We start from the raw sequence: 27,785 nt of genomic DNA, 5'->3' as shown, positions 1-27,785 counted from the left end.
ACTAATCTTCCTATTTGAAACACACACAAATCACAGAGTTTCTAAACGCAGAAGCTCAGCATACGCTTGCGAAGAAGAACACGCAGACAAGGGTTACGGTTAGATTAGGGTAGGGTGTGAGAAGTTAATAAAATAAGTGAAAAATGATTTCTTAGTTGTTAATTATCTAAAAATCTAAAAGGCACAACCTAAATTCGAGCCAATGTCTTAAGTAGTTGAACATGTTATTAATCCAACCTCGTGGAATTTACAAACCTACACGTTTTAATTTTCGTCAAAAACAACTTTATATGCTAAGAGTGCCGTTGGTTTGACGGTCTGCACATGCGCAGTTTGGCACAAGACGAACGTTAGACGATTACGTGTTTCTGCGCATGAGTTTAGCTAGCCAACGTTGCCATGACATCGTCTACATACGTGATCGGGGATTTCTATTGGAGAAGCTGTTTCTGCGTATCTTCATACTGTACTGTCTTTACCCAATCGGTCAATAGCTAGTACATTGCTTCCTGCTTTGAATTACCCATGATTCCAATGGTCGTGTCGGACGGGCATATAAATAGCCCCTTTCCAGCATCAACACTATAGTCGATGCAGAGGCGTCTACGGCTATTTCTTTTGCGAATTGAAGCCTCATATTATATAGCTAGAACCGCGCCGGAGTTAACTCTAATTCCGTTTTTTTACGGATGGTGCACTTCTCCGTGGAGCTTCTGTTAAATAGTCATTGCTTTGGTTGTCAAAAAGGACATAAAGTTTTCGATTTCCTCGAGGGTATCATGCTGAATACCGAGGAAAGGTAGGCAATGTCTTACACGATTTTGCGAATACATTTCTACAATTATAGATATTTATTTTCCTAATCTTTTTTTTTCATTGATTTGCTAAACTGACCATTGATTATGAATATTTAAATGATTACGAATATTTAAATGCATTAGTTTTCCACCCTTTAACTTTTCAGAATAACACAATAATAACCAGATATTTCATGTTGTGATAATAACACTGAATATTTGGCTGTAATTCCTGTCTGTAGGTTATCAATTACAGCTGATGTATTCATGATTTGCTTTAGGTTTGTGATTAGATTAATTTACAGTAGCATTATGCATGTGAATTTTCGATCCTATTTATGAACACTAATAGAATAGTATCGATGTCACATACTAGGCCCATATAATGTAACATGTCCTAATAGCATTTGTACGCCTACATGCATAACCTAGACCACATATTGTTTGTTATTGGTTATAGGCAATTTTGTATCAATGTATTCAACAATGACCCTATTGCGCACTATGCATTTGCATTTAATTGCTCCAACAATAATTTAATTAGCCTATACTTAATATTTTTTTTATAATGCTTACCCCTAAGTCTACAACAATTGTCCTACGAAGTTGTTTTCATACAGCGTAGAAGATGGATCGAATTACCAAAAACATTTCCGCCTTGTACTTTCTGCGCACGGGACATTTCATTTTGTGCAGTGTCAGTGAATGTAACCTATTTTCTTGATGCCCAAATGTCGCACTAATATCGCATATTTTATTAGAAAGTCAAATCAATAGGGTTAGTATCCCTTTAATATAAATGAGATGTTAATACGGAAAAATATAGATGCACCTCTTATTATTAGGCTATTGTTGCCATAATCTGTCCAGGTGCCATGCCTACCTATGACCTGATATCACCCCCATGCCTAGACCTACTTAGATTTTTTTGCTTTCATCGAAAATCAGCTTTGCGTCAAAGGACAGGGTTGCTTAGCTGTAGTCGAAGCAGCAGAGCAACAGTAGCCTCCTAGACTAGCCTATATAATGACGTGATGCATCCACAATGCTATCATCTTCAGAATCTTCTTCCATGTTCCATCAGGAGAGTCGTTTATAGCCTATCACTCAATCTTGGTAAACACAGTACTGCCTTTTGAAGAATGAGTGTCAATGTCCACAGCAGTATTCCATCATCATATACCACCAGCCTGTCTCATAAAAGTATGCATTACATGATATGCAGAAGCTAAGAATATCAAAATAGCCTACATTGAATATTACATTGACAACATAGTATGTGCGTGTACTATGCATGCATGTGCATTTATGTTTTACATGTGTGGTGGCAAGCGCAGGGTCCATTCACTAGCGTGCTAGCTTATGTCCCTGTCAGCAGAAGGCATCAGCTGCCCTACATCACACAGACACACACTATTACACAACCAGCCGAGCCCCCAATGGGCTTGGACTAGATTATATTAGCTTGTGGCTAAAGCACCAGTGGAAACCTGTGTGGGATGCTATGGATCTGTTTAACAGTACGATTTTCTTTCTAGTCTAATGCGACTAATTTCTATGGATGATAGGGGAACACTTTGAATAGATCAGATGAGGCTATGACATGCTGTACAGTACACTGATCTCCTCAAGGGATCACCTTGTGATGCGCTGTTCTGTCCTAAAATGGCATCCTGAATGCAACTTGATACAGTACTGTAGGTTAAGACAAACTTCATATAAACATGTTTGTAAGTAGTAGGTTCTGGCTGTCAGGTGACATTTACTGTGGTCATGATACTCTTGACCTAAGCCAAGTCAAGAGTGGAAAGGGGATCGGGACAGGGTACACATGGTGGTCTCCAATGAGCACACGCAGCTCGAATTACCAGAACTTCTCAGTTTGGTATCCTGGGTTTTTTAGAAACGAGAACCTACATTCACACTTATACTGTACAGCTCTAAATCTTACCCATCAAGCTCATGGGAACTTTTGGTTTGCTATGTAGGCAAGGATTTATTTATCCAGTAGGTCAATGGTTAATAGTATGGTTAATAGTATATTGTTGACTAACTTAAATTGTATAAAACTAGTCATAAAATATTTGGAGCAGCTCAGGTTTGACCCATAGATTAACTGGCTAGTAAGAGGTGGTTTGGCCACCAACTCTCGGAGCTAGTCTGTTAGCGCTTTCCTGGAAGACTTGCGAGGAATAGTATCCTGTTTTGGAGCCTTGTGTTCCTTGGACTTGTGCCACACAAAACTCTTAACCAGTCACCAGGGCAAACATAGATAATGGCTTTGGATTCAAAGGAATAATTAACTAAAATCAGGCTGCCAAAGGTTGAAACTCAAACAACTGCAGCACCAAGAGAAATGGACTGAAGAAACCAGTTTTATTAATAATTGCAGAACTCATGATATTTGAAATAATCGAAAACACCCTGACCAGACAAAAAGCACTATGGGTTTTGGATTTACCTATCACCTTCAGACCCTATTATTTATCGACCTTCCATACAGTACTCTCTCATTGCACTGCAGTGTACTCTATATTAAACCCTAATGCAGAGTTTGGTATGCTTGCCTGGGTTCCAGTGATTATACAACCACTCTCTCACACTCTCCTAACACAAGTCCTGGGAGAATACATGGTGCATGACGCACTTATATCCTTGTGTCCCAGTGCTGTGCCTGCAACACAGATATGATTAATACCTCACCAGTATGTTAATACAGTACGGTGCAAGCTAGGTCACTGCTGCAAGACTTGAATAATGTTTATACTAGGGTGCAGTGGTTGTTGTTAGTTTTTCAACTTGTGACTGTGGTTATTTAGCCTAGCGCCCTTTGGCACTGGGGGGGGGGGGGGGGGGGGGGGTCTGAATGTCAGAGGGTGAGAGTGTTGCCTTTCAAAACAAGCTGGCATTTTGTGCAAGGACAGGCGCTTTCCTATATAAGGGAATGGAAAAAGGTGCTGGTTCTCAGCATTTTATTAGCAGTGCCACCATTATTTAACCCTAACTGTAACCTCCTTAGGAAGTTGGCAGAACATTGCGCTTGCAACGGCAGGGTTGTGGGTTTGATTCCCATGGGGGACCAGTACAAAAAAGTAAAAACAAAACCTGCACTAACTACTGTAAGTCACTCTGGATAAGAGTGTCTGGTAAATGTATAAAATGTAACAATGGAATGTGCCCGAGAAAGTGTTAGCACAACTAAGAATGCTGAGCTGGTTCAAAACTTTTTAGGAGCTGTGACCCTCCTGAAACTGTTGGAATGTTCTCGTCATCTCGTGACACATTGAGTAATCATGTGGCTAGTGACAACAAATAAATCAATGCAAGTCACCTACTAGGAGTTTCCAGGATTCGACCAAAGAGCATAATTTTTTGCACTGCTAGATTTTGCGCTGCACATTTGAAATAATATAATCAATAGATTAACTATTACATTTTTTTATTAACTAAATCAACTATAAGAACAGCAACTGGTAGATAATGCTCTCTCAAAGCCTTTCCAAGGTAACTCCTAGAAACCACTTTTGATTGAATTACAAACTGTATGGGGCTATAAACAAACAAAAAACCGCACACCCAGAGGCATCATTTCTGGTGGGCGGAGACTTTAACGAGGGGAGACTTAAAACCGTTCTACCTCACTTCTACCAACACGTCTCCTGTGCCAATAGGGGCGCTAAAACGCTAGACCATTTTTATTCTACCCACAGAAACACATAGAAGGCCCTCCCTCGCCCTCCCTTCAGTAAATCAGACCATGACTATCCTCCTGGTTCCTGCTTACAAACAAAAGCTCAAACAGGAAGTACCAGTGACATGCTCAATACGGACGTGGTCTGATGAAGCAGACGCGAGGTTACAAGACTGTTTTGCTAGTACAAGCCTGGGATATGTTCTGGGATTCATCTGATAGCATTGAGGAGTTTACACATCCGTCACGGACTTCATCAATACATTTACGCACTAGGCTAGAGCTACCGCTTACAAGGAACGGGACACAGATATGGACACATAAAAGGAAACTATGAACTCCGAGACATAAAAAATGAAAAACAACATAGGAAGTGGAATCCTATTTACACCGGCTCCGATGCTCGTTGTATGTGGCAGGGCTTGCAGACAATAAACAGACTAAAATGCGAAACCCACCCGTGAGTGACGAAGAACTTCCAAATGAGCAAAATGCCTTTTATGCTCACTTAGAGGAAAACAACACAGTCTTGTATGAAAGCCCCTGTTGTTCCAGATGACTGTGTGATCTCGCTCTCTGGGGCCGATGTAGGTCAAACTTTTTAACAGGTTAACACTCGTAAGGCAGCCGAGCCAGACGGAATACGAGGGCGCGTTCTCAGAGCATGCACAGACCAGCTGGCAAGTGTCTTCACAGACGTTTTCAATCTCTCCTTGTCCCAGTCTATAATACAAACATGTTTCAGGCTGAACGACATTGTCCCTGTTCCCAAGAACTCAATGGTAACCTGCCTCAATGACTATCATCTGTAATTGAAGTGCTTTGAAAGGCTGGTCATGACACCATCATCCCAGACACCCTGGACCCACTCCAAGTCTCATACCGCCCCAACAAAGCCACAGATGATAAAATTTCAATTGCACTTCATACTTCCCTCTCCCACCTGGACAAGAGGGGAAATAACTATGTGAGAATACTGTTCATAGACTACAGTTCAACCTTCAACACCATAGTCCCCTCCAAGCTCGTCGCCAAGCTCGGGACCCTGGGACTGAACACCTCCCACTGCAACTGGATCCTGGACTTCCTGATGGGCCGGTCACAGGTGGTGAGGGTAGGCAACAACACCACTGCCACGCTGATCCTCAACAGAGGCCCCTCAGGTGTGTGTGCTTAGTCCCGTCCTGTACTTGTTCACCCACAATTGCGTGGCCACGCACAACTCCAACACCATCCTCAATTTTGCTGTCATTTTTTGTCGCCACAGAGGTGGTAGGCCTGATCACCGACAGCAATGAGACAGCCTACAGGGAGGAGGTCAGAGACTTGGCAGAGTGGTGCCAGGACAACAGCCTCTTCCTCAACATCAGTAAGACCAAGGAGCTGATCGTGGATTACAGGAGAAAGAGGGGAGAGCACGCCACCATCCACATCGACAGGGCTGTAGTGTAGCGGGTCAAGCGCTTCAAGTTCCTTGGCGTCCATATCACTAAGGGCTTAACATGGTCCACACACACCCAAACAGTCGTGAAGAGGACACGAGAAGATGCTCTCAGGAGGCTGAAAAGATTTGTCATGGGCCCTTGAATCCTCAAAGTTCTACAGCTGCACCATAGATAGCATCTTGACTGGCTGCATCACCACCTGGTATGGTAAATGCACCGCCCTCGACCGTAAAGCACTACAGAGGGTGTTTAACTCTGCATCATTGGGAAGGGCTCGTAAGCAAGCATTTCACCGTAAAGTCTACACCCATTGTATTCGGCGCATGTGACAAATAATAATTTATTTGAAAAGCCTCTGAACTTACGTGGCTAACCACCAGTCCACACTGGCTGCGGGCGAGACATACAGACACTCCCCAGAGTGAATGTGACCCCATGCCAGGGTTTCAGTTAGCCAGTAATAGCCGGCTTTTGGCCGATATCTTTTTTTTTTTTTTTTAAAGCCGATGAATAAAATTCACAACGGCCAATTGTCCGGGAAAAGGACAAAAAACCCATTGCGAATTTTTTTTTTTTTGCCTATTAATCAATGGAAATACCAGTCGATGGAAATACATTATGTGGTTAATTTGCATACTTCTGTGGAATTAAATTGGCAGCAGAACATCTGCTACTTCAGCTCCTCAAACAGCTCTTTCATTGCTGCTGGAGTGAAACGTGCTTTTATAAACCCAATCATTGCGCAACAATTCTAAATCGCGTTGCATCTTTAGATCTGCCCTCTTTCTAAATTTCGAATGGGTATTTTCATCTTGGTCACATGGAACCGCTCCCATGTGCGGTGTACTTTTGACAACAGTGTTTTTATGCTAATTGCATCATGGAATGAACATTTTCGCGTAGCCTACTGCCTTGTGCGCATTGCTGCGCTTACAATGTGAAGAAATAATAGTTTATCAACATTTAAAGCTAAACATTCTAATCTGTTGCATCTGCCTCATTGCCTTTTAAAGTTGTTTTATGTAGCCCAGGCCTACTGGTTGTATGAATTTCGAATCTATCGTCCCACAGTCTGTTAGGAATAGGCTATTTCTTTATCTACAGGGTGACCAATAGAATAGGTCAACTTTTCTACTTTGGGGTATAGTAGATTGACATAGGCTAGTGATTTTGCTGTTTGTTACTTGTCTTGTTGGCTGAGGAAAAGTAAATGTGGACAGTTATGCCTCATTTACATCGTAACGGGTTTCATTATGCCATACGTCATCTTCATGCAATCTTGTTCAGCTACTGGAGGGAGAGTTTAAGGACGTTTTCACAATGCAAGATAAGATGGAGAGCCTAGTGTCTTGTCAGGGATCGAATTTATTTTGTGAGATTGTCAAATAGGACCTTTTTATTCAAGACAGGTGGAAACATATTGTTTCAGTTGATAATAAAACATGTTTTGTTTACTTTTTCCTGAACTTGTTTCTATAACTTTATAGCAAGTCAAGCTAGCTTACAGAGCAGCTAGCTAGCTAAGATCTAGGCTATACTGTAGCTAGCGACCTCCACCTAATAATTCTTTTAAAAAACTAACGCCATTACCATCACAAACTAAAACGGGAGGCAACAGTCATGAAGTATAATTGGCATAACAGTAAATATGTATTATTTAACATACTATTAATATAGTACTCACATACAGGAAGGAATGTGTAATTGTTTACAAGTTGCTAGCTATCCCATAAATCCATCGTCCAAAACCACATTTTCATCTTCTTCAGTGGTTTGGCAACTTCCTGTTCTTCGACGGACTGATGAACTGAGCCTTCAACCGTAAGGGGGCGTTGTGATTCTACTCCGTTGTGCACGGTCCCCATTCAAATGAATTACCTCTGTGGCAATGTAGTGGACTACTTATGGTTAATGTGAATGGGGCATTATTCTAAAATCTTCAAAGTACACATCGGAATTCGGTAAGAAGGACCCATGTTGTTGCGTCCTCGACTTGCATGGTCTGTTAAGATGAACTACCATAATCTAAATGTGATTTGTCATTCTGAGCACTGTGGTTGGATGCCCTAATCGGGTTATGCACCCAATGCGTATGGGTCCGGTTAATTTCTGGTAAATTAAAATGCTGCCTGTCAAATGTGTGGCGGCACGTTTTCTTAATGGTAATACTGGCCCATGCAATGTTTTTGTAAGCCCCCTCGGGAGCATCGGGCTATTTTTACTACTGGCCTGAAACTAGGCCCCGTAACTCCAAACGACCAAGATGTGTGTTCCTGGGCCCCGACGAGGCTATTTGCAGAGGTGTTTACAGATCATGCCGTTGTGGTGGAAAGGCATGCATCACAAACAAGCCAGATCCTTTCTCTTCACATCACAGTAGTTCCTCTGCTGCCTCTCAAGTCAAACCACAGTGTAGTGTGACTTTTTTTGATTTAAGTGCTGATAATTTCATAGCTTTGAAAATAAATTCCCATATTGCAACAATGGGTAGCATAGACAACCCCCTTCCTGAAGAGCTACAGTGTGTGCGCACATTTGTTCCATAACAATATTTTCAGGACCGGAGACCAGAGTTGGCCACCCCTGACATTTTGATTATTTACCTTGTTTATGGTTTAGGCTGGGTTAGTATTATTTATTACTAGTCGAAGGGCCCTGAGGCCAAAGAGTTGTTTACACAGACTTGTTTACTTGTCTGCCCCAGAGAAAGTTAAAACCAGCCATGCCTCTTCAGCCTGCCTTAAAGCTCAAGGTGAAGGCCACTGATTTTGTACATTCAGTACTACCTGCGTCTGATAAGAGGCTTGGCGGCTGCTTTAGTCTTATGGGATGTTTACGAGACGTCTTATGAGAGCAGACAATGACAAGTACTGGCCACAGCACAGCATGTCATGGTATAATGCACTATTCTTCCGGCCCTGATTAGACATGACTCGGGGAAAATAGGGCAAGCTGTTCCAGCCAAGGACTGCAGTGAGGTGAACCATGAATAACACAGAGGGGGCGGGCATTGACAGAGGCAGAGCTAACACTTAACTTCAGCAGGTTGTTATTGTAAAAGTCAATTTGTTCTCTATGACATCGCCTGCCTCAATGAAGGTTGAGGTTGCCGAGTTTAGAAGCAGTGCAGATGGCACACTGCGACTTCTCAAAACCTAACTATATTACTTTGCCTTTGGCATAGGCAGGAGCAAAGAGGTGTTGTTACTGAGGTGCTGTTATTTGGTGGTATTTGTGGAACAGCACTTGATTAAAACTAATGTAGGACTGTCATAGTGCCAGTGACGCAACAAGCTGGCAAATTGAACACAACCAAAGAAAGACATCAATCTAATGCAAACTGGGCACTTTTATTACTTGGGCACTTGGTTCCCATTAGCCATCCACTTCCATTAAGTGTATTAAAATCATAAATGTCCAAGTAGAGTAGCAACGGGAGGTATGTGGGTTGAGTAGTGTCCCGGTGACTTTATGACATGGCAGTGCACCACTTAGTGTTATTGTAACGGTGGCTGCATCCCAAATGGCACCTTATTCCCTGTATAGTATGCTACTTTTGACCAGGATCCATAGGGCTCTGGTCAAAACTAGTGCACTATGTAGGGAATAGGGTGCAATTTGAGACAGAACTGGTACCTCTAGGAAAGAAGATTAAATACCCTGGGCCCTTTTAACTACTTATTGATCCTGGTCCTATGTTGAAACACTGGTTTTACGGAAATAGTATCTCCGCCAACATTTTATCAAGTTAATAGCTGCCAACAGACACAAGGCTGGTGAATGAGACTAGGCAAATCATATATATCCCAAACCTTGCCCCAAATCTCCAAAAACCGACAAATCTAAACCTGAACCTGAATGGTCAATCAGTCAAGTGCTCCTGCTTTTCATGTCTCTTTCATGAATCCTGTGGCATGGTCATTCATCTCTCTCTCTCTCTCTCTCTCTCTCTCTCTCTCTCTCTCTCTCTCTCTCTCTCTCTCTTTTTCCTTCCATCCCCTCTCTACAGTTCTTTGTTAGTGGGCTCCAGGTTCCACTGCTCCAGGCACCAGGCTCCGGGGCCTCTGTGGTGCTCCTGATGCCCCTCACCCACACTTGAAGATCCCGGGTGGGCGAGGGACTGGCAGGGATCACTCTCTCGGCCTGTTACTACACAAGGTGAGAACCCCAGAGGCAACTTCATTGCAGTCACTGATCAACAAATCACATCAACCCGTAAATACTCCTTAAGTGATCATGATAAACGAGTCTGAGCCTCGCCTTGCTCAAATGGATCCCTTGAAAAGCTGAATATCATTGAATGGTTTATGCTCTTTATGCTGAGACAACACAGGAATCCTACATGCACTTCCTATTTTGCCCTGATCACCCCATGTCAGCATTTCTAATGTACACAGTGTACTGTCAAAGTAATAACCTGATAACAAGGTGTCTTATGTACAATTATGGTACATGAAAATGCTGCTGATCTATAGCTCTGGCTGACAATATTGAAACCATATATGGTTTGAACAGAGGCAGTCAAAATAACTGAGATAGTTTATCAACCATAGACTCTATACATGGTGATCTAGAAAGTGTGCATTGTCCAAGAGCTAATATCATAATATCAAGTCAAATCAAATGTTATTTGTCACATACGCCAAATACAAAAGGTGTAGACATTTAGTGAAATATTCCCAACAATGCAGAGTAAAAAGTACAATAAAAAAAATAGTAACACAATAAAATAACAATAATGAGACTATATACAAGGACTACTGGTACAGAGTCAATGTGTAAGTAATTGAGGTAATACAGTGCATTCGGAAAGTATTCAGACCCCTTGACTTTTTCCACATTTTGTTAGGTTACAGCCTTATTCTAAAATCAATCTACACACAATACTCCATAATGACAAAGCAAAAACTGTTCTTCTGAAAAATGTAAATATTACATTTGCATAAGTATTCAGACCCTTTACTCAGTAATTTGTTGAAGCGCCTTTGGCAGCGATTACAGCCTCAAGTCTTCTTGGCTATGATGCTACAAGCTTGGCAGACCTGTATTTGGAGAGTTTCTACCATTCTTCTCTGCAGATCCTCTCAAGCTCGGTCAGGTTGGATGGGAGCGTCGCTGCACAGCTATTTTCAGGTCTCTTCAGAGATGTTAGATCGGGTTCAAGTCTGGGCTCTAATAATTGTCCCGAAGCTACTCCTGTGTTGTCTTGTCTGTGTGCTTAGGGTTGTTATCCTGTTAGTAGGTGAACCTTCACCCCAGTCTGAGGTCTTGAGCGCTCTGGGCCAGGTTTTCATCAAGGATATCTCTGTACTTTGCTCCGTTCATCTTTCCCTCGATCCAGACTAGTCTCCCAGTCCCTGCCGCTGAAAAACATTGTGACAGCATGATGCTGCCACCATCATGCTTCACTGTAGCGATGGTGCCAGGTTTCCTCCAGATGTGACGCTTGGCATTCAGGCCAAAGAGTTCAATCTTGGTTTCATCAGACCAGAGAATCTTGTTTCTCATGGTCTGAGAGTGTAAGCGGGCTGTCATGTGCCTTTTACTGAGGAATGGCTTCCGTCTGGCCATTCTACCATAAAGGCCTGATTGGTGGAGTGCTGCAAAGATGGTTGTCCTTCTGGAAGGTTCTCCCATCTCCACAGAGGAACTCTAGAGCTTTGTCAGTGTGTCCATTGGGTTCTTGGTCACATCCCTGACCAAGGCCCTTCTCCCCCAATTGCTCAGTTTGGCCGGGTGGACAGCTCTAAGAAGAGTCTTGGTGGTTCCAAACATCTTCCATTTAAGAATGATGGAGGCCACTGTGTTCTTGGGGACCTTCAATGCTGCAGAAATGTTTTGATACCCTTCCCCAGATCTGTGCCTCTACACAGTCCTGTCTTGGAGCTCTACGGACATGCACTGTCAACTGTGGGGCCTTATATAGACAGGTGTGTGCTTTTACAAATCATGTCTAATCGATTTAATTTACCACAGATGGACTCCTCTCAAGTTGTAGAAACATCTCAAAGATTATCAATGGAAACAGGATGCACCTGAGCTCAATTTTGAGTTTCATAACAAAGGCTCTGAATACTTATGTAAATAAGGTATTTCTGTCTTTTTATAAATGTGCTAAAATTTCAAAAAACCGTTTTCACTTTGCCATTATGGGGTATTGTGTGTAGATTGATGAGGAAAATGTTTTATTGTATCCATTTTAGAATAAGGCTGTAAGGTAACAAAATGTGGAAAAAGTCAAGCGGTCTCAATACTTTTCCGAATGCACTGTATGTACATGTAAGTAGAGGTTAAAGTGACTAGGCAATCAGGATAGACAATAAACAGAGTAGCAGCAGCGTGTGTGTGAAAGTGTGTCTATCTGTGATTTGACTAACTGTTCAGCAGTCTTATGGCTTGGGGGTAGAAGCTGTTCAGGAGCCTTTTGGTCCCAGACTTGGCGATCTGGTACCGATTGCCGTGCGGGAGCAGAAAGAACAGTCTGACTTTGGTGGCTGGAGTCTGACAATTGTTTGGGCCTTCCTCTGACAGCCTGGTATAGAGGTCCTGGATGGCAGGGAGCTCAGCCCCAGTGATGTACTGGGCCATACGCACTACCCTCTGTAGCGCCTTACGGTCAGATGCCAAGCAGTTGCCATACCAAGCTGTGATGCAGCCAGTAAAGATGCTCTCAATGGTGCAGCTTTAGAACTTTTTGAGGATCTGAGGGCTCATGCAAAATCTTTTAGTCTCCTGAGGGGGAAGAGGTGTTGTAGTGCCCTCTTCACGACTGTGTAGGTTTGTTTGGACCATGATACGTCCTTAGTGATTTGAACACCGAGGAACTTGAAGCTCTCTACCACAATATCCTTTGGGTTTTTAATTCCCATCTGTGCTACCGTGGATGCTGAACACACACATTTTATATATTTATTTTTTACTTTTACCCCTTTTTCTCCCCAATTTCGTGGTATCCAATTGGTAGTTACAGTCTTGTCTCATCGCTGCAACTCCCGTACGGATTCGGGAGAGGTGACAGTCGAGAGCCGTGCGTCCTCCGAAACACAACCCAGCCAAGCCGCACTGCTTCTTGACACAATGCCCTCTTAACCCCGAAGCCAGCCACACCAATGTGTCGGAGGAAACAGCGTACACCTGGCGACCGTGTCAGCGTGCATTGAGCCCGGCCCACCACAGGAGTCGCTAGAACACGATGGGACAAGAATATCCCTGCCGGCCAAACCCTCCCCTAACCCGGATGACGCTGGGCCAATTGTGCGCCGCCCCATGGGTCTCCCGGTCGCAGCTGGCTGGCTGCTGGCTGCGACAGAGCCTGGACTCGAACCAGGATCTCTAGTGGCACAGCTAGCACTGCGACGCAGTGTCTTAGACCACTGCGCCACTCGGGAGGCCCCGAGCACACATATTTGAGTCTCTTTGCAAGTGTATTCGCACCTTTATTTATTATAATTTTATTTTTTTCACCTTTATTTAACCAAGTAGGCTAGTTGAGAACAAGTTCTCATTTGCAACTGCGACCTGGCCAAGATAAAGCAAAGCAGTTCGACACATACAACAACACAGAGTTACACATGGAATTAACAAACATACAATCAATAATACAGTAGAAAAATCTATATACAGCATGTGTAAATGAGGTAGAATAAGAGAGGTAAGGCAATAAATGGGCCATGGTGGCGAAGTAATTACAATAAAGCAATTAAACACTGGAATGGTAGGATGTGCAGAAGATGAATGTGCAAGTAGAGACACTGGAGTGCAAAGGACCAAGATAGATAAATAAATACAGTATGGGGATGAGGTAGATTGGATGGGCTATTTACAGATGAGCTATGTATAGGTGCAGTGATCTGTGAGCTGCTCTGACAGCTGGTGCTTAAAGCTAGTGAGGGAGGTAAGAGTCTCCAGCTTCAGAGATTTTTGCACTTCGTTCCAGTCATTGGCAGCAGAGAACTGGAAGGAGAGGCGGCCAAAGGAAGAATTGGCTTTGGGGATGACCAGTGAGATAGACCTGCTGGAGCGCGTGCTACGATGGTGACCAGTGAGCTGAGAGGGTGGGGCTTTACCTAGCAGAGACTTGTAGATGACCTGGAGCCAGTGGGTTTGGCGACGAGTATGAAGCAAGGGCCAGCCAACGAGAGCATACAGATCGCAGTGGTGGGTAGTATATGGGGCTTTGGTGACAAAACGGATGGCACTGTGATAGAATGCATCCAATTTGTTGAGTAGAGTGTTGGAGGCTATTTTGTAAATGACATCGCCGAAGTCGAGGATCGGTAGGATGGTCAGTTTTTTACGAGGGTATGTTTGGCAGCATGAGTGAAGGATGCTTTGTTGCGAAATAGGAAGCCGATTCTAGATTTAATTTTGGATTGGAGATGTTTAATGTGTCTGGAAGGAGAGTTTACAGTCTAACCAGACACCTAGGTATTTATAGTTGTCCACATATTCTAAGTCAGACCGTCCAGAGTAGTGATGCTAGACGGGCGTGTGCGGGCAGCGATCGGTTGAAGAGCATGCATTTAGTTTTACTTGCATTTAAGAGCAGCACCTGAATCTGCTCTACCCTCCTTCTCTTTGCACACACTTGCACACACAGGTGTGTCCTTGCCCCAGACATGTGACTGTCTCAGAGTGGGCTAAGAGGGTTAGGCTTAAACAGATCAGTCACACCTGTGATATCAACATCCTTGCCTCGCGTATGAAAGAAAGAGCCCTTTCATTGACAGCAGAAGGCTCGCAGCTCTACTGTTACCCACTGTTTTTATTAGGTACCACCAATGAGAAGAGAGAAAGAGAGGTGGGGGGTCAACATTAAACACATTTAATAACAAAAACAGAGGTGGGGTCGTATTGGATACTGTGTCCAGTTCAATTTCTGAATTGACTGATGCTGAAATTAGTTTTACCCAGTGATTTTTGTTGTTGTTGTTGTTGTATATATATACACTAGATGACTGACAGGAAACACTGTCTTGAAGCAATACTTTTACATAGTATTATGTGAGCTAAACATACAAATAAAAACATTTTCCTTAACCCTTTACACTCATGGGAATTGGCATATATGGATAGGGCTAAATTGAAATGTTTCTTACAGGAAGAAATATGAAAAGCATATGGATAAGCATGGAAGCAATTGCAAGGGAACAGTTTCGAGATGATGGGAAAATGATTAGACCAAAGATGAGGACACGACAGTTCACCTGACGCAAGAATGAATCCAAACATTACGCTTGATGTGAATTTTACATTTACTGTACTTTTCACGGCAACGAAATCTGAAAATACTCTGGATACATTCAGGAACATTATACGGATATTCCTGGAAAATGTGTGGTAGGTGAAACAAGACAAAAAAATGACAGGGTTTGAGTGAGAGGACTAACTGGTGTCTCCAATGGAATTAAAATAATGAAAAGGGTGTTGCAAATACTAGACATTTCTGCTGTAATGTTTTATTAGTAATCACCTTCAGTCCCACATTGTGGATGTGTTAAGTGCCAGGTCTCTCTCCATTCAGAGACGTCAGAATCAAGCCTGTCAGGACTCCATCACATCATCTTGCAAGTCTCCAAGTGCCGGCTCCATAGATGCATCTATGAACACATTCACAGTCACTGTTCAATTACCGATGGCAGTTAGGATAGGTGATATCTGACAAACATATACTATGTTGAACAGGTCAGACTAAACCTACCTAATTCTGGTCTCCCCATCGGCGACCGAGCAGGCAAGAGGTGAGGTCTTTGCCAGGGCCCCATTGATGGGCATGGCAGTATAGATCGGCTCCTGGCCCTTCATCAAAGATACTGGTCGGTCACACAAAAACACACACACAAAGCACTGATTACATTATCAATGGTGGTTATGATTAGCATGGTGCAACCAACCTGATCGCTGCATTCACCTTTCTATTTCACTTCAGATATCATGGTATGTGAAGTGAAATGGAATGGTAAAACACAGCAATCAGGCTGATTCCACCAGCCTAGGTTATGAAGGTGAATTGGGACAAAACTCGAAACTGTTTTGACAAGGTCAGATGTCACTAATCTGGTTCAAGTGTCCTCCCCGTTCCATTTATAGGAATGCTCACAGTGAGGCCATGTCTGTGTAATGCTGAGGGTCCCCTCGCTGGTCTTCTCTATGTTGCATGTTTGGCTGCAAACTGGACATCTTTCGAACAACTGCAGCAGGCAATCCTTATAAACAATGTACTTCCTCATCTTATGAGGTGGTGTTGACTGGGAGGGCCTGTGACAAGTTGATACAGTAGACAGCCAAGTGGTCAATTGCATTTTGTTATAAAGAAAGGACAACATTTTTTGAAATTGCACTTCACAACCAAAATGACAATACACAAACTTGTATGAGCTACGACCTGTTGTAACGAGGTAGCTAGCTAGCTAGCTAGCTAGTTCTCTAGCTAGCGAACTATGCTAATGTTAGCAAAAAACGTAAGCTAGCCTGCCTCACTAGCTAACGTTAGCTAGCCTGCCTTGCTTTATCTAAAGATAAACTGACACGTGATGTGTAAGTAGTTATTATTATAGACGTCACCATGAACGCATTACAAACATCTACATGTTGATTATGTTTTTCATTGGCAGAGTAATCTAATAGCTGGTTGAGAGAATGCCAAGAGTGTACAAAGCTGTCATCAAGGCAAAGGGTGGCGACTTTGAGGAATCTAAAATATATTTTGATTTATTAAACTTTTTTTTGGTTACTACATGTTATTTCATCGGTTTGATATCTTCACTATTATTCTACAATGTAGAAATAGTAATAAAGAAAGACCCTTGAATGAGTAGGTGTGTCCAAACTTTTGACTGGTACTGTAATATTCCCAATTTTTCAGGGGGTGCTTTAGCACCCTTACTTTCCGTGGCTATGGCTGTGATGCTGCCCTCATTATTATTGCTGGACATTGGACTTCGCTATTATTATATTTCCTATGGTCCAGGACATTTAGACAATGATTTAGTTTTTTCCCCCCAGTTATAACTAACCTGACCCAGCGAATTATTAGAATCGGGTGTGCTAGATTAGGGTTGGAGGCAAAACCTACAGGACGTTCTGCAGGAACAGGGCCGGGGAGCCCTGCTTTAACTATACTGAACAAAAATATACTGCTCAAAAAAATAAATGGAACACAAACAACACATCCTAGATCTGAATGAAAGAAATAATCTTATTAAATACTTTTTTCTTTACATAGTTGAATGTGCTGACAACAAAATCACACAAAAATAATCAATGGAAATCCAATTTATCAACCCATGGAGGTCTGGATTTGGAGTCACACTCAAAATTAAAGTGGAAAACCACACTACAGGTTGATCCAACTTTGATGTAATGTCCTTAAAACATGTCAAAATGAGGCTCAGTAGTGTGTGTGGCCTCCACGTGCCTGTATGACCTCCCTACAATGCCTGGGCATGCTCCTGATGAGGTGGCGGATGGTCTCCTGAGGGATCTCCTCCCAGACCTGGACTAAAGCATCCGCCAACTCCTGGACAGTCTGTGGTGCAACGTGGCGTTGGTGGATGGAGCGAGACATGATGTCCCAGATGTGCTCAATTGGATTCAGGTCTGGGGAACGAGCGGGCCAGTCCATAGCATCAATGCCTTCCTCTTGCAGGAACTGCTGACACACTCCAGCCACACTGCTGACACACTCCAGCTATTGTCTTGCATTAGGAGGAACCCAGGGCCAACTGCACCAGCATATGGTCTCACAAGGGGTCTGAGGATCTCATCTCGGTACCTAATGGCAGTCAGGCTACCTCTGGCGAGCACATGGAGGGCTGTGCGGCCCCCCCAAAGAAATGCCACCCCACACCATGACTGACCCATCGCCAAACCAGTCATGCTGGAGGATGTTGCAGGCAGCAGAACATTCTCCACGGCGTCTCCAGACTCTGTCACGTCTGTCACGTGCTCAGTGTGAACCTGCTTTCATCTGTGAAGAGCACAGGGCGCCAGTGGCGAATTTGCCAATCTTGGTGTTCTCTGGCAAATGCTAAACATCCTGCACGGTGTTGGGCTGTAAGCACAACCCCCACCTGTGGACGTCGGGCCCTCATACCACCCTCATGGAGTCTGTTTCTGACCGTTTGAGCAGACACATGCACATTTGTGGCCTGCTGGAGGTCATTTTGCAGGGCTCTGGCAGTGCTCCTCCTGCTCCTCCTTGCACAAAGGCGGAGGTAGCGGTCCTGCTGCTGGGTTGTTGCCCTCCTACGGCCTCCTCCACGTCTCCTGATGTACTGGCCTGTCTCCTGGTAGCGCCTCCATGCTCTGGACACTACGCTGACAGACACAGCAAACCTTCTTGCCACAGCTCGCATTGATGTGCCATCCTGGATGAGCTGCACTACCTGAGCCACTTGTGTGGGTTGTAGACTCCGTCTCATGCTACCACTAGAGTGAAAGCACCGCCAGCATTCGAAAGTGACCAAAACATCAGCCAGGAAGCATAGGAACTGAGAAGTGGTCTGTGGTCCCCACCTGCAGAACCACTCCTTTATTGGGGGTGTCTTGCTAATTGCCGATCATTTCCACCTGTTGTCTATTCCATTTGCACAACAGCATGTGAAATTTATTGTCAATCAGTGTTGCTTCCTAAGTGGACAGTTTGATTTCACAGAAGTGTGATTGACTTGGAGTTACATTGTGTTGTTTAAGTGTTCCCTTTATTCTTTTGAGCAGTGTATAAAACTTTACAAAACATTGCTTTATTGTAGGTATATGTAGCCTACGCTACTGCGTGAGAGCTGCATGGAAGACTTCCAATGCCTATGTTAGAAATGGCAAATAGAGAGACATTTCTTCTCCTTTCTTTGCCTGGCAACATTTTTTACATTTTATATGACTGGAGACATTATCAGAATCTTTTTAAGACAACGAAAAATACAGGGAAGGCTTTATAGCCTGCCACTGACAGTCTGCCGCTGACAGGTCTGTGGGTTCGTTGTGTGAATGAATGTTTGAATTTCTCTGTCTGTTTTTTTGTTGTTGTTGTTGTTGTTGCAATGCATCATTGCGACAATGTATCAATTTAGCCAATGGGATCACACCACACCAGAGCTAATAATTTTCAGTATAGCCTAGGCTACTTGCTTAAGAGCTAGAGAGAGGGGGAAGGGATAGGAGAGTTGCCAGCGGAGATGCGTGAATTACAAGAAGGGAACAGTGAAATATCCGCCGGAGTTTAGGTTACCCATATCAATAAGTCGTGTCACAGATAAAGCACTAAAATGTAAATGCAGGCTTAGTGTCAACATAACTACCCATTGATTCACTTAAATTAATCAACGGCTAATAGGCTATGGACAGGTTGCGTTTATGTGTTTCTATTTTCTAAGGGTTGTCAATTTCATCTTCATAGCCTAGGCCTACAGTGCCTTTAGAAAGTATTCACACTCTTTGACTTTTTCCACATTTTGTTATGTTACAGTCTGAATTTAAAATGGATTCAATTGAGATGTTGTGACACTGATCTACACACAATACCACACAATGGCAAAGTTGAATTTTAGTTTTAGAAATGTTTTGAAATTAATAAAAAAAATGTAAAGCTAAAATGTCTTTAATCAATAAGTATTCAACCTCTTTGTTATTGCAAGCCTAAATACATTCAGGAGTAAACATTTGATTAAGTCACAAATTGCATGGACTGAGTGCAATAATGGGGGTTAACATGATTCTTTTGAATGATTACCACATCTCTGTACCCTACACATACAATTATCTGTAAAGGTCCCTCAGTCGAGTAATGAATTTCAAGCACAGATTCAACCACAAAGACCAGAGGTTTTTGGCTAATAAATAAACATTTTTATCCTGAATACAAAGCATTATGTTGTTTGGGGCAAATCCAACACATCACTAAGTACCACTTCATATTTTCAAGCATAGTGGTGGCTGCATCAAATGGGAATGCTTGTCAACTGCAAGGACTATGGAGTGTTTTGTTTTATAAAAAGAAACGGAATAGAGCTTAGCACAGGCAAAATCCTAGAGGAAAACCTGGTTCAGTCTGCTTTCCAACAGACACTGGGAGACAAATCACCTTTCAGCAGGACAATAACCTAAAACACAAGGCCAAATATACACAGGAGTTGCTTACCAAGACGACATTGAACATTGAGTGACCTAATTTAAAGTTTTTGATTTAAACCGGTTTGAAAATCTATGGCAAAACTTTCAAATGGCTGTCTAGCAACGATCAACAACCAACTTGACCGAGCTTGAAGAGTTTCAAAAAAGAGTAAATGGCCAAATATTGTACAATCCAGGTGTGCAAAGCTCTTAGAGACTTACCCCAAAATACTCACAGCTGTAATCGCTGCCAAAGGTGATTCTAACATGTATTGACTACAGTATATCTAATCAAGATATATTAGTGTTTTCTTTTTCATTCTTCTTTAAAAGTGTTCGAATTTCTCTTTCACATTGATGGAGTATTTTGTGTAGATCGTCAAGAAAAAAAATACAATTAAATCCATTATAATCCCAATTTGTAACACAACAAAATGTGGAAAAAGTCAATAGGTGTGAATACTTTCGGAAGGCATTGTATATCACAGCTGTCTCTATCTTCCCCTTAAAACTGCGTTGTTGGTTAAGGGCTTGTAAGCATTTCACGGTAAGGTTGTTGTATTCGGCACATGTGACAAATACGATTTGATTTGAACTTTCCCCCTCAATTTACATGATAGGCTACATTGATTTAGCAGACTAGTTTTTGATATCCTACAGAAAGGATTTAAAGCTAAGGCAAGGTTTTTGGAGAAATTGATTTGCTTATGTGTCTGAGTGAGATGCACTGCAGGTGGCTTTGGTTGATGGGTCCTTTTTAAGTGTGTGTGTGTATCAGTTTGCTAATTCTCACTATGTCCATTCAGAAAGTTTCCTAAAATAGGCCTAGCCTGTCTGAACTCCGACCTTGCGGTGGTCCAGAGAAACTGCACTACGGGAGTGATCCTGGGGTAATAATTACATTGTTAGATAGGCCTATAGTGGATTGATGCATGTTGCATATAATTACCGTTGGAGTGCATAATTGCCATGGTGTTTATGCCAACATCCAATGCAACGGTGCCCCCCCCCCCAAAAAAAACCCCAGCACAATATAGTCTAAAGTTACCAGCAGTAGGCTTACCATGTAAGAGGACACGATTCTTTTGAACCTAAAAGACAATCTAATCTAAATTGTATGAGTAGACCCTCTCACAGTTGAGGCTTAGGGTATTATAATAGCCTGCAGATGAACAATATAGCTCAATGCTATTTTCTAAAACGCAGCTGTCACATGTCAGTCAGACGTTCAATGATAGGCGACATTCATCTCATTATTGTCTCTTTTCACCCACGATAGACATAATTGTAATCCAAACCCAACCTCGTTGTGACGCACTGAGGTTCCAAACTCAGTTATAGACAAGACTGACTTTATGACCAAAATTATCCTATTTACACTTTGTAGTACATTTTGACACAAAAATCAATGTTTCTGACTCATATCGATGCCACATGGGCCGTTTTCAAAGGGATTAATTGTTTTTTTAGTGTCAGTCAGTCTTTAAATACATGTCATTTTGTTCTTGAAACACTGTAGAATTCCATTCATACCTATGGAGGACTGCTCCTACTGGGGAATATCAATATGGCTGACTGGTGGCTTTTAAGCCTCTCATTGGCCAATACATAGCATCAGCAATCCTGTCACGCCCTGACCATAGAGAGTATTTTATTCTCTATGTTGGTTAGGTTGGGGTGTGACTAGGGTGGGTAATCTAGGTTGTTCTATTTCTATGTTGGCCTGGTATGGTTCCCAATCAGAGGCAGCTGTTTATTGTTGTCTCTGATTGGGGATCATATTTAGGCAGCCATTTCCCCACTGTGTTTTGTGGGATCTTGTTTTGTTTTTGTGTAGTTGCCTGTGAGCACTCCAGAACGTTTCGTTTATTGTTTTTTTGTGCGGTTCACTTCTAATAAAATGTCGAACCGATTTCACGCTGCGCTTTGGTCTGAATGTTCTTACGACATTCGTGACAAATCCAGGTTTTATACACTGTACTTCATTGGTTTTACCTCAAATAAGTCCATGGGAAACTCATGGGATTTAATACAGTCAATAGAAAAGAAAATCTGCATTCTTTCAAGGTTTAGAGAATTTAGACATCACATAATACTCTAATCCCCACTCTTTTGAAAAACGCCAAGGCCACTGACGTTGTCTTAAATGAGCTAAGTGTCAAAGTGCTGTGTGTACAGTTTGTATGACGCAAGCACACAAATTATCTTCAGGAAATGTACCTTTTCGTCTGTCCTCCCTTCCTCTCCACTAAAGGACGAGAGGCTTACGGTGACGCGGGCAGCTCCTGTCAATGGGACACCAGCCATCCTGCACTTCCACTACCAATTGAGCGAGTGCCGCACGGCCTGCTGGGAAACAGCCCTCTCCTCAGACAGCCTCTTTCTGGAGATCCCCGCTGGGGCGCTGGCGGAGGGCAGCAAGGAGGGGTAAGCATAGGCACACACGAAGAAGGACAGACAGGCAGGGTGTTACATACAGCTCTGAGACACATACCCCTTGTTAAGACCTACCAGCTTGCCTGCAGACACCCATTACAGAAATGTTGGATGACCTGTTAGGTTACTAATTTCCCATGCAAGTTATACTCTGACAACATTTATAGTATAAGGACAATGGAGCGTGCACATGCTAACAGAAAGGACGAGGTGGGTCATTGTGTCATTGTAGCAAAGTATTTATCAACAAAATATCTGATCTCATTTTCGTTCTATTATCTATACAAAAGGCCATGATTGATTTTGGCCCAATAGGCCTGGCATATTACCTCTTTCAGGGAGCTTTCAGTTTTAATAGGATTATTTTATCTAAAATCCTTTAGGCCTACCTACAGAAGAAGAAAAAACTACACATCCCTGCACAGCCTGGCAAGAGTGGCACAAAGGGTGTTAAGCGTCCCCAGTGGCTCTGCAAGCGCTGAGAGGGTATTCTCCTCTGCTGGCCTGCTCTCCAGGGACCAGACTCTGGCCAAACTCATGTTTCTAAAAATGAATTCAAAAGGCACATACGAATGAGCCTAATAAGGCATTTTTTTTAATTTGTATTTAATTCTAAGTAAGTCACAGCTTATGTGCAATTTTTAAACTATAATTATTTAATCCAACTAAATGTTTAAATTCTGAGCACTTAATGTCCCTGCCAACCTAGTGTGTCACACATTCAAATGCTTCACTATTTATTTATTTGAAGGCTATAGCCTTGAAATAATATAAATAATATAACCTAAATAATAAATTAATCGTTCCTTCTTAGGCTAACTGTCTTGCTCCTGACCTATTTAGAGTTTTTATATGCTGTTTAATACTGTATGACATGTAGCCTACTTGAAATTATAAGCACTTACAGTCTCTTTTTCCTGTTATTTATTGAAATACTTTTCATTCAAATTATATTTTATTTAACTCGGCAAGTCAGAACAAATTCTTATTTACAATGATGGCCAAACCCGGACGACGCTGGGCCAATTGTGCGCCGCCCAACGGGATTCCCAATAATGGCCAGATGTGATACAGCCTCAACAGACTGTAGTAATGCCTCTTGCACTGAGATGCAGTGCCTTAGACTGCTGCACCACTTGGGAGATTTGGTTTCAATACTTCAAAACCAAATGGTAGGTTCAGGTAGTCAAAAAAAAATAGATGTGTGTTGGTTAAATTGTGATTTGAATGAATGGAGTGAATTTGGAGCAGCAGTTTTATTTCCCTTTGAGCAAGGAGCGGTTTTTAGCGAAGCAGTTGGAAAGGACGTGGAGCGCCGGAGTGGTGTGCAAGCCACCGCTCCATGAGCAATGAGCGGGATTTCCGACCACTCAACTCCACTCACATACTCTGATCTGGATCAGAGGAACACCTTAGTGAGAATTCTGTTAAGTGACTACAGTTCAGCATTCAACACTATTGTTCCCTCCAAGCTCGGCACCAAGCTCAGAGCCCTGGGTCTGGACACCACCCTCTGCAACTGGATCCTGGACTTCCTGACGGGCAGACCATAGGCTGTGAGGATTGGCAACAACACCGCCACCACACTGACTCTTAACAAAGGGGCCCCCCGGGGGTGTGTCCTCAGCCCTTTGCTGTACTCCCTGTTCACCCACAACTGCGTGGCTTTGCACGACACCAACTCCATCATCAAGTTTGCTAACAACTCAACAATTGTAGGCCTGATAACCTACAACGACGAGTGAACCTAAAAGGGAGGAGGTAAGTGAACTGGTATTGCGGTGCCAGTACAACAACCTCTCCCTCAACATCAGCAAAACAAAATATTTGATTGTTGACTTGCTCCGATCCACATGAACGGGACTTCCGATAGAGTCAGTAGTTTTAAGTTCCTCGGCATCCACATCACCGAGGACTTGACATGGACCAACAACATCACCAGTAGTCAAGAGGGTGCAACAGCGTCTCTACTTCCTAATGCTTCTAAAGATATTCGGTGGAAGAAATCTGACTTACAGCATTTTGCCATGGTGCGGAGAGAAAAATGTGCCGTTTATAACACTATTCTACACATTTTGTCACGAGGGGCACATGCCCTGTGTGCTTGTTCGGTAACCCTGCCCTGCATGCATGTCCCTAACATATGACTAATAAAACTTGAAACAATGCATTTCAGGGAGGCTATTCTCTCTCTCTCTCTAGTCCAGTGTTTCCCAACTCTGGTCCTCGAGTACCCCTCTAACAGCACACATTTTAGTTGTAGTCCCAAACAAAAAACACCTGATTCATTCAACTTGTCAAGGGCTTGATCAATAGTTGACAAGTAGAATCAGGTATGTTTCTACTTGTCAACAGGGCCAGTACAAAAATATGTACTGTTGGGGGGACTGGGGTTAGGGAACACTGCTCTAGTCCATTCCTCTTATGAATAGAAATGAGCCATTACGCGGCGTCGTTATGTCATCAGTGTCATGTCAATATCCTCTTGGCACGGCCTTGGCACAGTGCCAGCGGCTTCTCCAACACTGCAGAGCTAACAAGCTAATTCTAAGGGGGCACTGCAGCTGCCACTGCATTATTATGTAAGTCTACTCTCTTATGTAAAAACAGTGCATCATCTCATTCTCTTCCCCCTTCTCTTTCTCCCCAGGCTCACCAGCCTGCTGGAGTTTGCTGAGGAGAAGCTGAAAGTCAACTACGTGTTCTTGTGGTTCGATAGAGCCAGAGAGGATCGATGTAAGCGCTCCACTATTTAGTGCTGGATTCAAAGGAGGAGTGCAGCTAGAATTCTTATTTGAAACCCCCAAAAAATGTCACCCCGCCTCTGTTTTGGTGAAAAGCTCTGGGTGGATGCAAGGACTGACCATCCATGATATCAAAATTATAGTTTTAAACATGTTGAGGCTATACACTGTTTGTTTACATTTACATTGTTTACAAGATTAGAGTAAAACAATCTTATATTTTGGGTTCTGATGAGGTATGACATTTAAGCTAGGCTCATGGGGCATTTATAAGTTATATTCTTAAAGAATCAATGGCTATATATCATTAATGTATAAGTCACAAATGGATGAAGCAACTGCCAATTCTAGCTTTTAATGGGCACATAATTGGTGGTTAGCATTAGCATGCTAATTCATTTCCATATAATGTACTTGGACTGTCCCAATTAGATGTTTAGACTATGATACACATTGGAAAGCAAGGGTTGCAGTTCCTTTCCAACTGTAGAACATTTCCTTGGAGAAAAAAAACATTGAATGGATAATGACATTTGATTGAGCTATCCTTTTGTATATTAATAACGTCCATGAAATCAAACGACCATAGCTTATAAGTACACTATACATAGAAAAGTATGTGGACACCCCTTCAAATGAACCACACCCGTTGCTGACCGGTGTATAAAATCGAGCACACAGCCATGCAATATCCATAGATAAACATTGGCTGTAGAATGGCCTTACTGAACAGCTCAGTGACTTTCCACTTGGCACCGCCATAGGATGCCACCTTGACAACAAGTCAGTTCGTCTAATTTCTGCCCTGCTAGAGCTACCCCGGTTAACTGAAAGTTTTGTTATTGTGAAGTGGAAAAATCTAGGAGCAACAACAGCTCAGCCGCGAAGTGGTAGGCCACACAAGCTCACAGAATGTGTAAAAATCGTCTGTCCTCGGTTGCAACACTCACTACTGAGTTCCAAACAGCCTCTGGAAGCAACGTCAGCACAAGAACTGTTTGTCGGGAGCTTCATGAAATGGGGTTCCATGTCCGAGCAGCCGCACACAAGCCTAAGATCACCATGCGCAATGCCAAGGGTTGGCTGGAGTGGTGCAAAGCTATCCGCCATTGAACTCTGGAGCAGTGGAAACGCGTTCTCTGGAGTGATGAATCACGATTCACCATCTGGCATTCCAACGGACGATTCTGGGTTTGGCGGATGCCAGGGGAACGCTACCTGCCCGAATGCCTAGTCCCAACTGTAAAGTTTGGTAGAGGAGGAACAATGATCTGGGGCTGTTTTTCATGGTTCGGGCTAAGCCCCATAGTTCCAGTGAAGGGATATCTTAACTCTACAGCATACAATGACATTCTAGATGACTCTGTGCTTCCAACTTTGTGGCAAAAGTTTGGGAAAGGCCCTTTCCTGTTTCAGCATGACAATGCCCCCGTGCACAAAGCGAGGTCCATACAGAAATGGTTTGTCGAGATCGGTGTGGAAGAACTTGACTGGTCTACACAAAGCCCTAACCTCAAACCCATCAAACACATTTGAGGTAGAATGGAACGCCGACTGTGAACCAGGCCTAATCACCCAACATTAATGCCCAACCGCACTAATGCTCTTGTGACTGAATGGAAGCAAGTCCTCGTAGCAATGTTCCACCATTTTTATTTTATTTATTTTACCTTTATTTAACCAGGCAAGTCAGTTAAGAACAAATTCTTATTTTCAATGACATCCTAGGAACAGTGGGTTAACTGCCTTGTTCAGGGGCAGAACAACAGATTTTTTACCTTGTCAGCTCGGGGATTCGATCTTGCAACCTTTCGGTTACTAGTTCAACGCTCTAACCGCTAGGCTACCTGCCACTCCACCATCTAGTGGAAAGCTTTCCAAGAAAGTGGAGGCTCTTATAGCAGCAAAGGGGAGACCAACTCCATATTAATGCCTATGAATTTGGAATAAGATGTTCGATGAGCAGGTGTCCACATACTTTTGGTCATGTAGTGTATCTTGATTAGAAGTGGCAGTGATGTTCTAGGGAAGTTAATCTTAGATAGTGCTTCTAATCTGGTACCCAAGACAGAACGGCCACAACACTGGTTAATCCTGTCCTGGTCCTGCTAGGTTCACTAACTTCTCTGTATGGTCTCTCTTAACAGTATCCATCATAAAGACTTTCCACTACATGGGCTTTGAGGTGGTGAAACCCGGCAACCCTCTGGTGCCGGCTCGGACAGACCTCATCTTCATGGTCTACTCTCTGGAAAACAGCAGCTCCGATGAGGAGTGAATGAAACATTGTAAAACCGGACCACCCTGCCGCTCCCTAGCCCACACATGACCCCCACAGAACCCCTCCCGCCAGCTGCCTTCATCCCTGTCCCCCATCCTCAAACTGTGTGTCCCCTCCCTAACCCCAAAGATACTCTCTTCCACCCAAATCTCTACCCTTCTCATTGATTGGGTTGTCATACTTTTGTAGACTCTATTATAAGAGGGGTGTGGTGCTTGGGGATGCTAAGATCTCTGTGGTGATACACAGCGGTGGAGCATGGAAAGGGCGGAGCTTGGACTG

General features: G+C 43.0%; 1 protein-coding gene across 1 annotated transcript; it reads left to right on the top strand.

The window, feature by feature from the left end:
• Positions 1-569: 569 nt before the first annotated feature.
• On the top strand, positions 570-27,785 carry oaz2a (ornithine decarboxylase antizyme 2a). The gene is given in 6 exon segments (XM_014124041.3): positions 570-799; positions 9,943-10,009; positions 10,011-10,091; positions 22,297-22,469; positions 25,129-25,214; positions 27,370-27,785. Coding segments are annotated over 6 exon segments (648 nt in total). The 5' UTR covers positions 570-689; the 3' UTR covers positions 27,501-27,785.

This window comes from Salmo salar, chromosome 10 (genome assembly GCF_965601325.2).
Source record: "Salmo salar chromosome 10, fSalSal1, whole genome shotgun sequence".
Taxonomy (NCBI): Eukaryota; Metazoa; Chordata; class Actinopteri; order Salmoniformes; family Salmonidae; genus Salmo; species Salmo salar.
The sequence above is the reverse complement of the archived record's forward strand: the minus strand, read 5'-3'. Positions and strand labels throughout refer to the sequence as shown.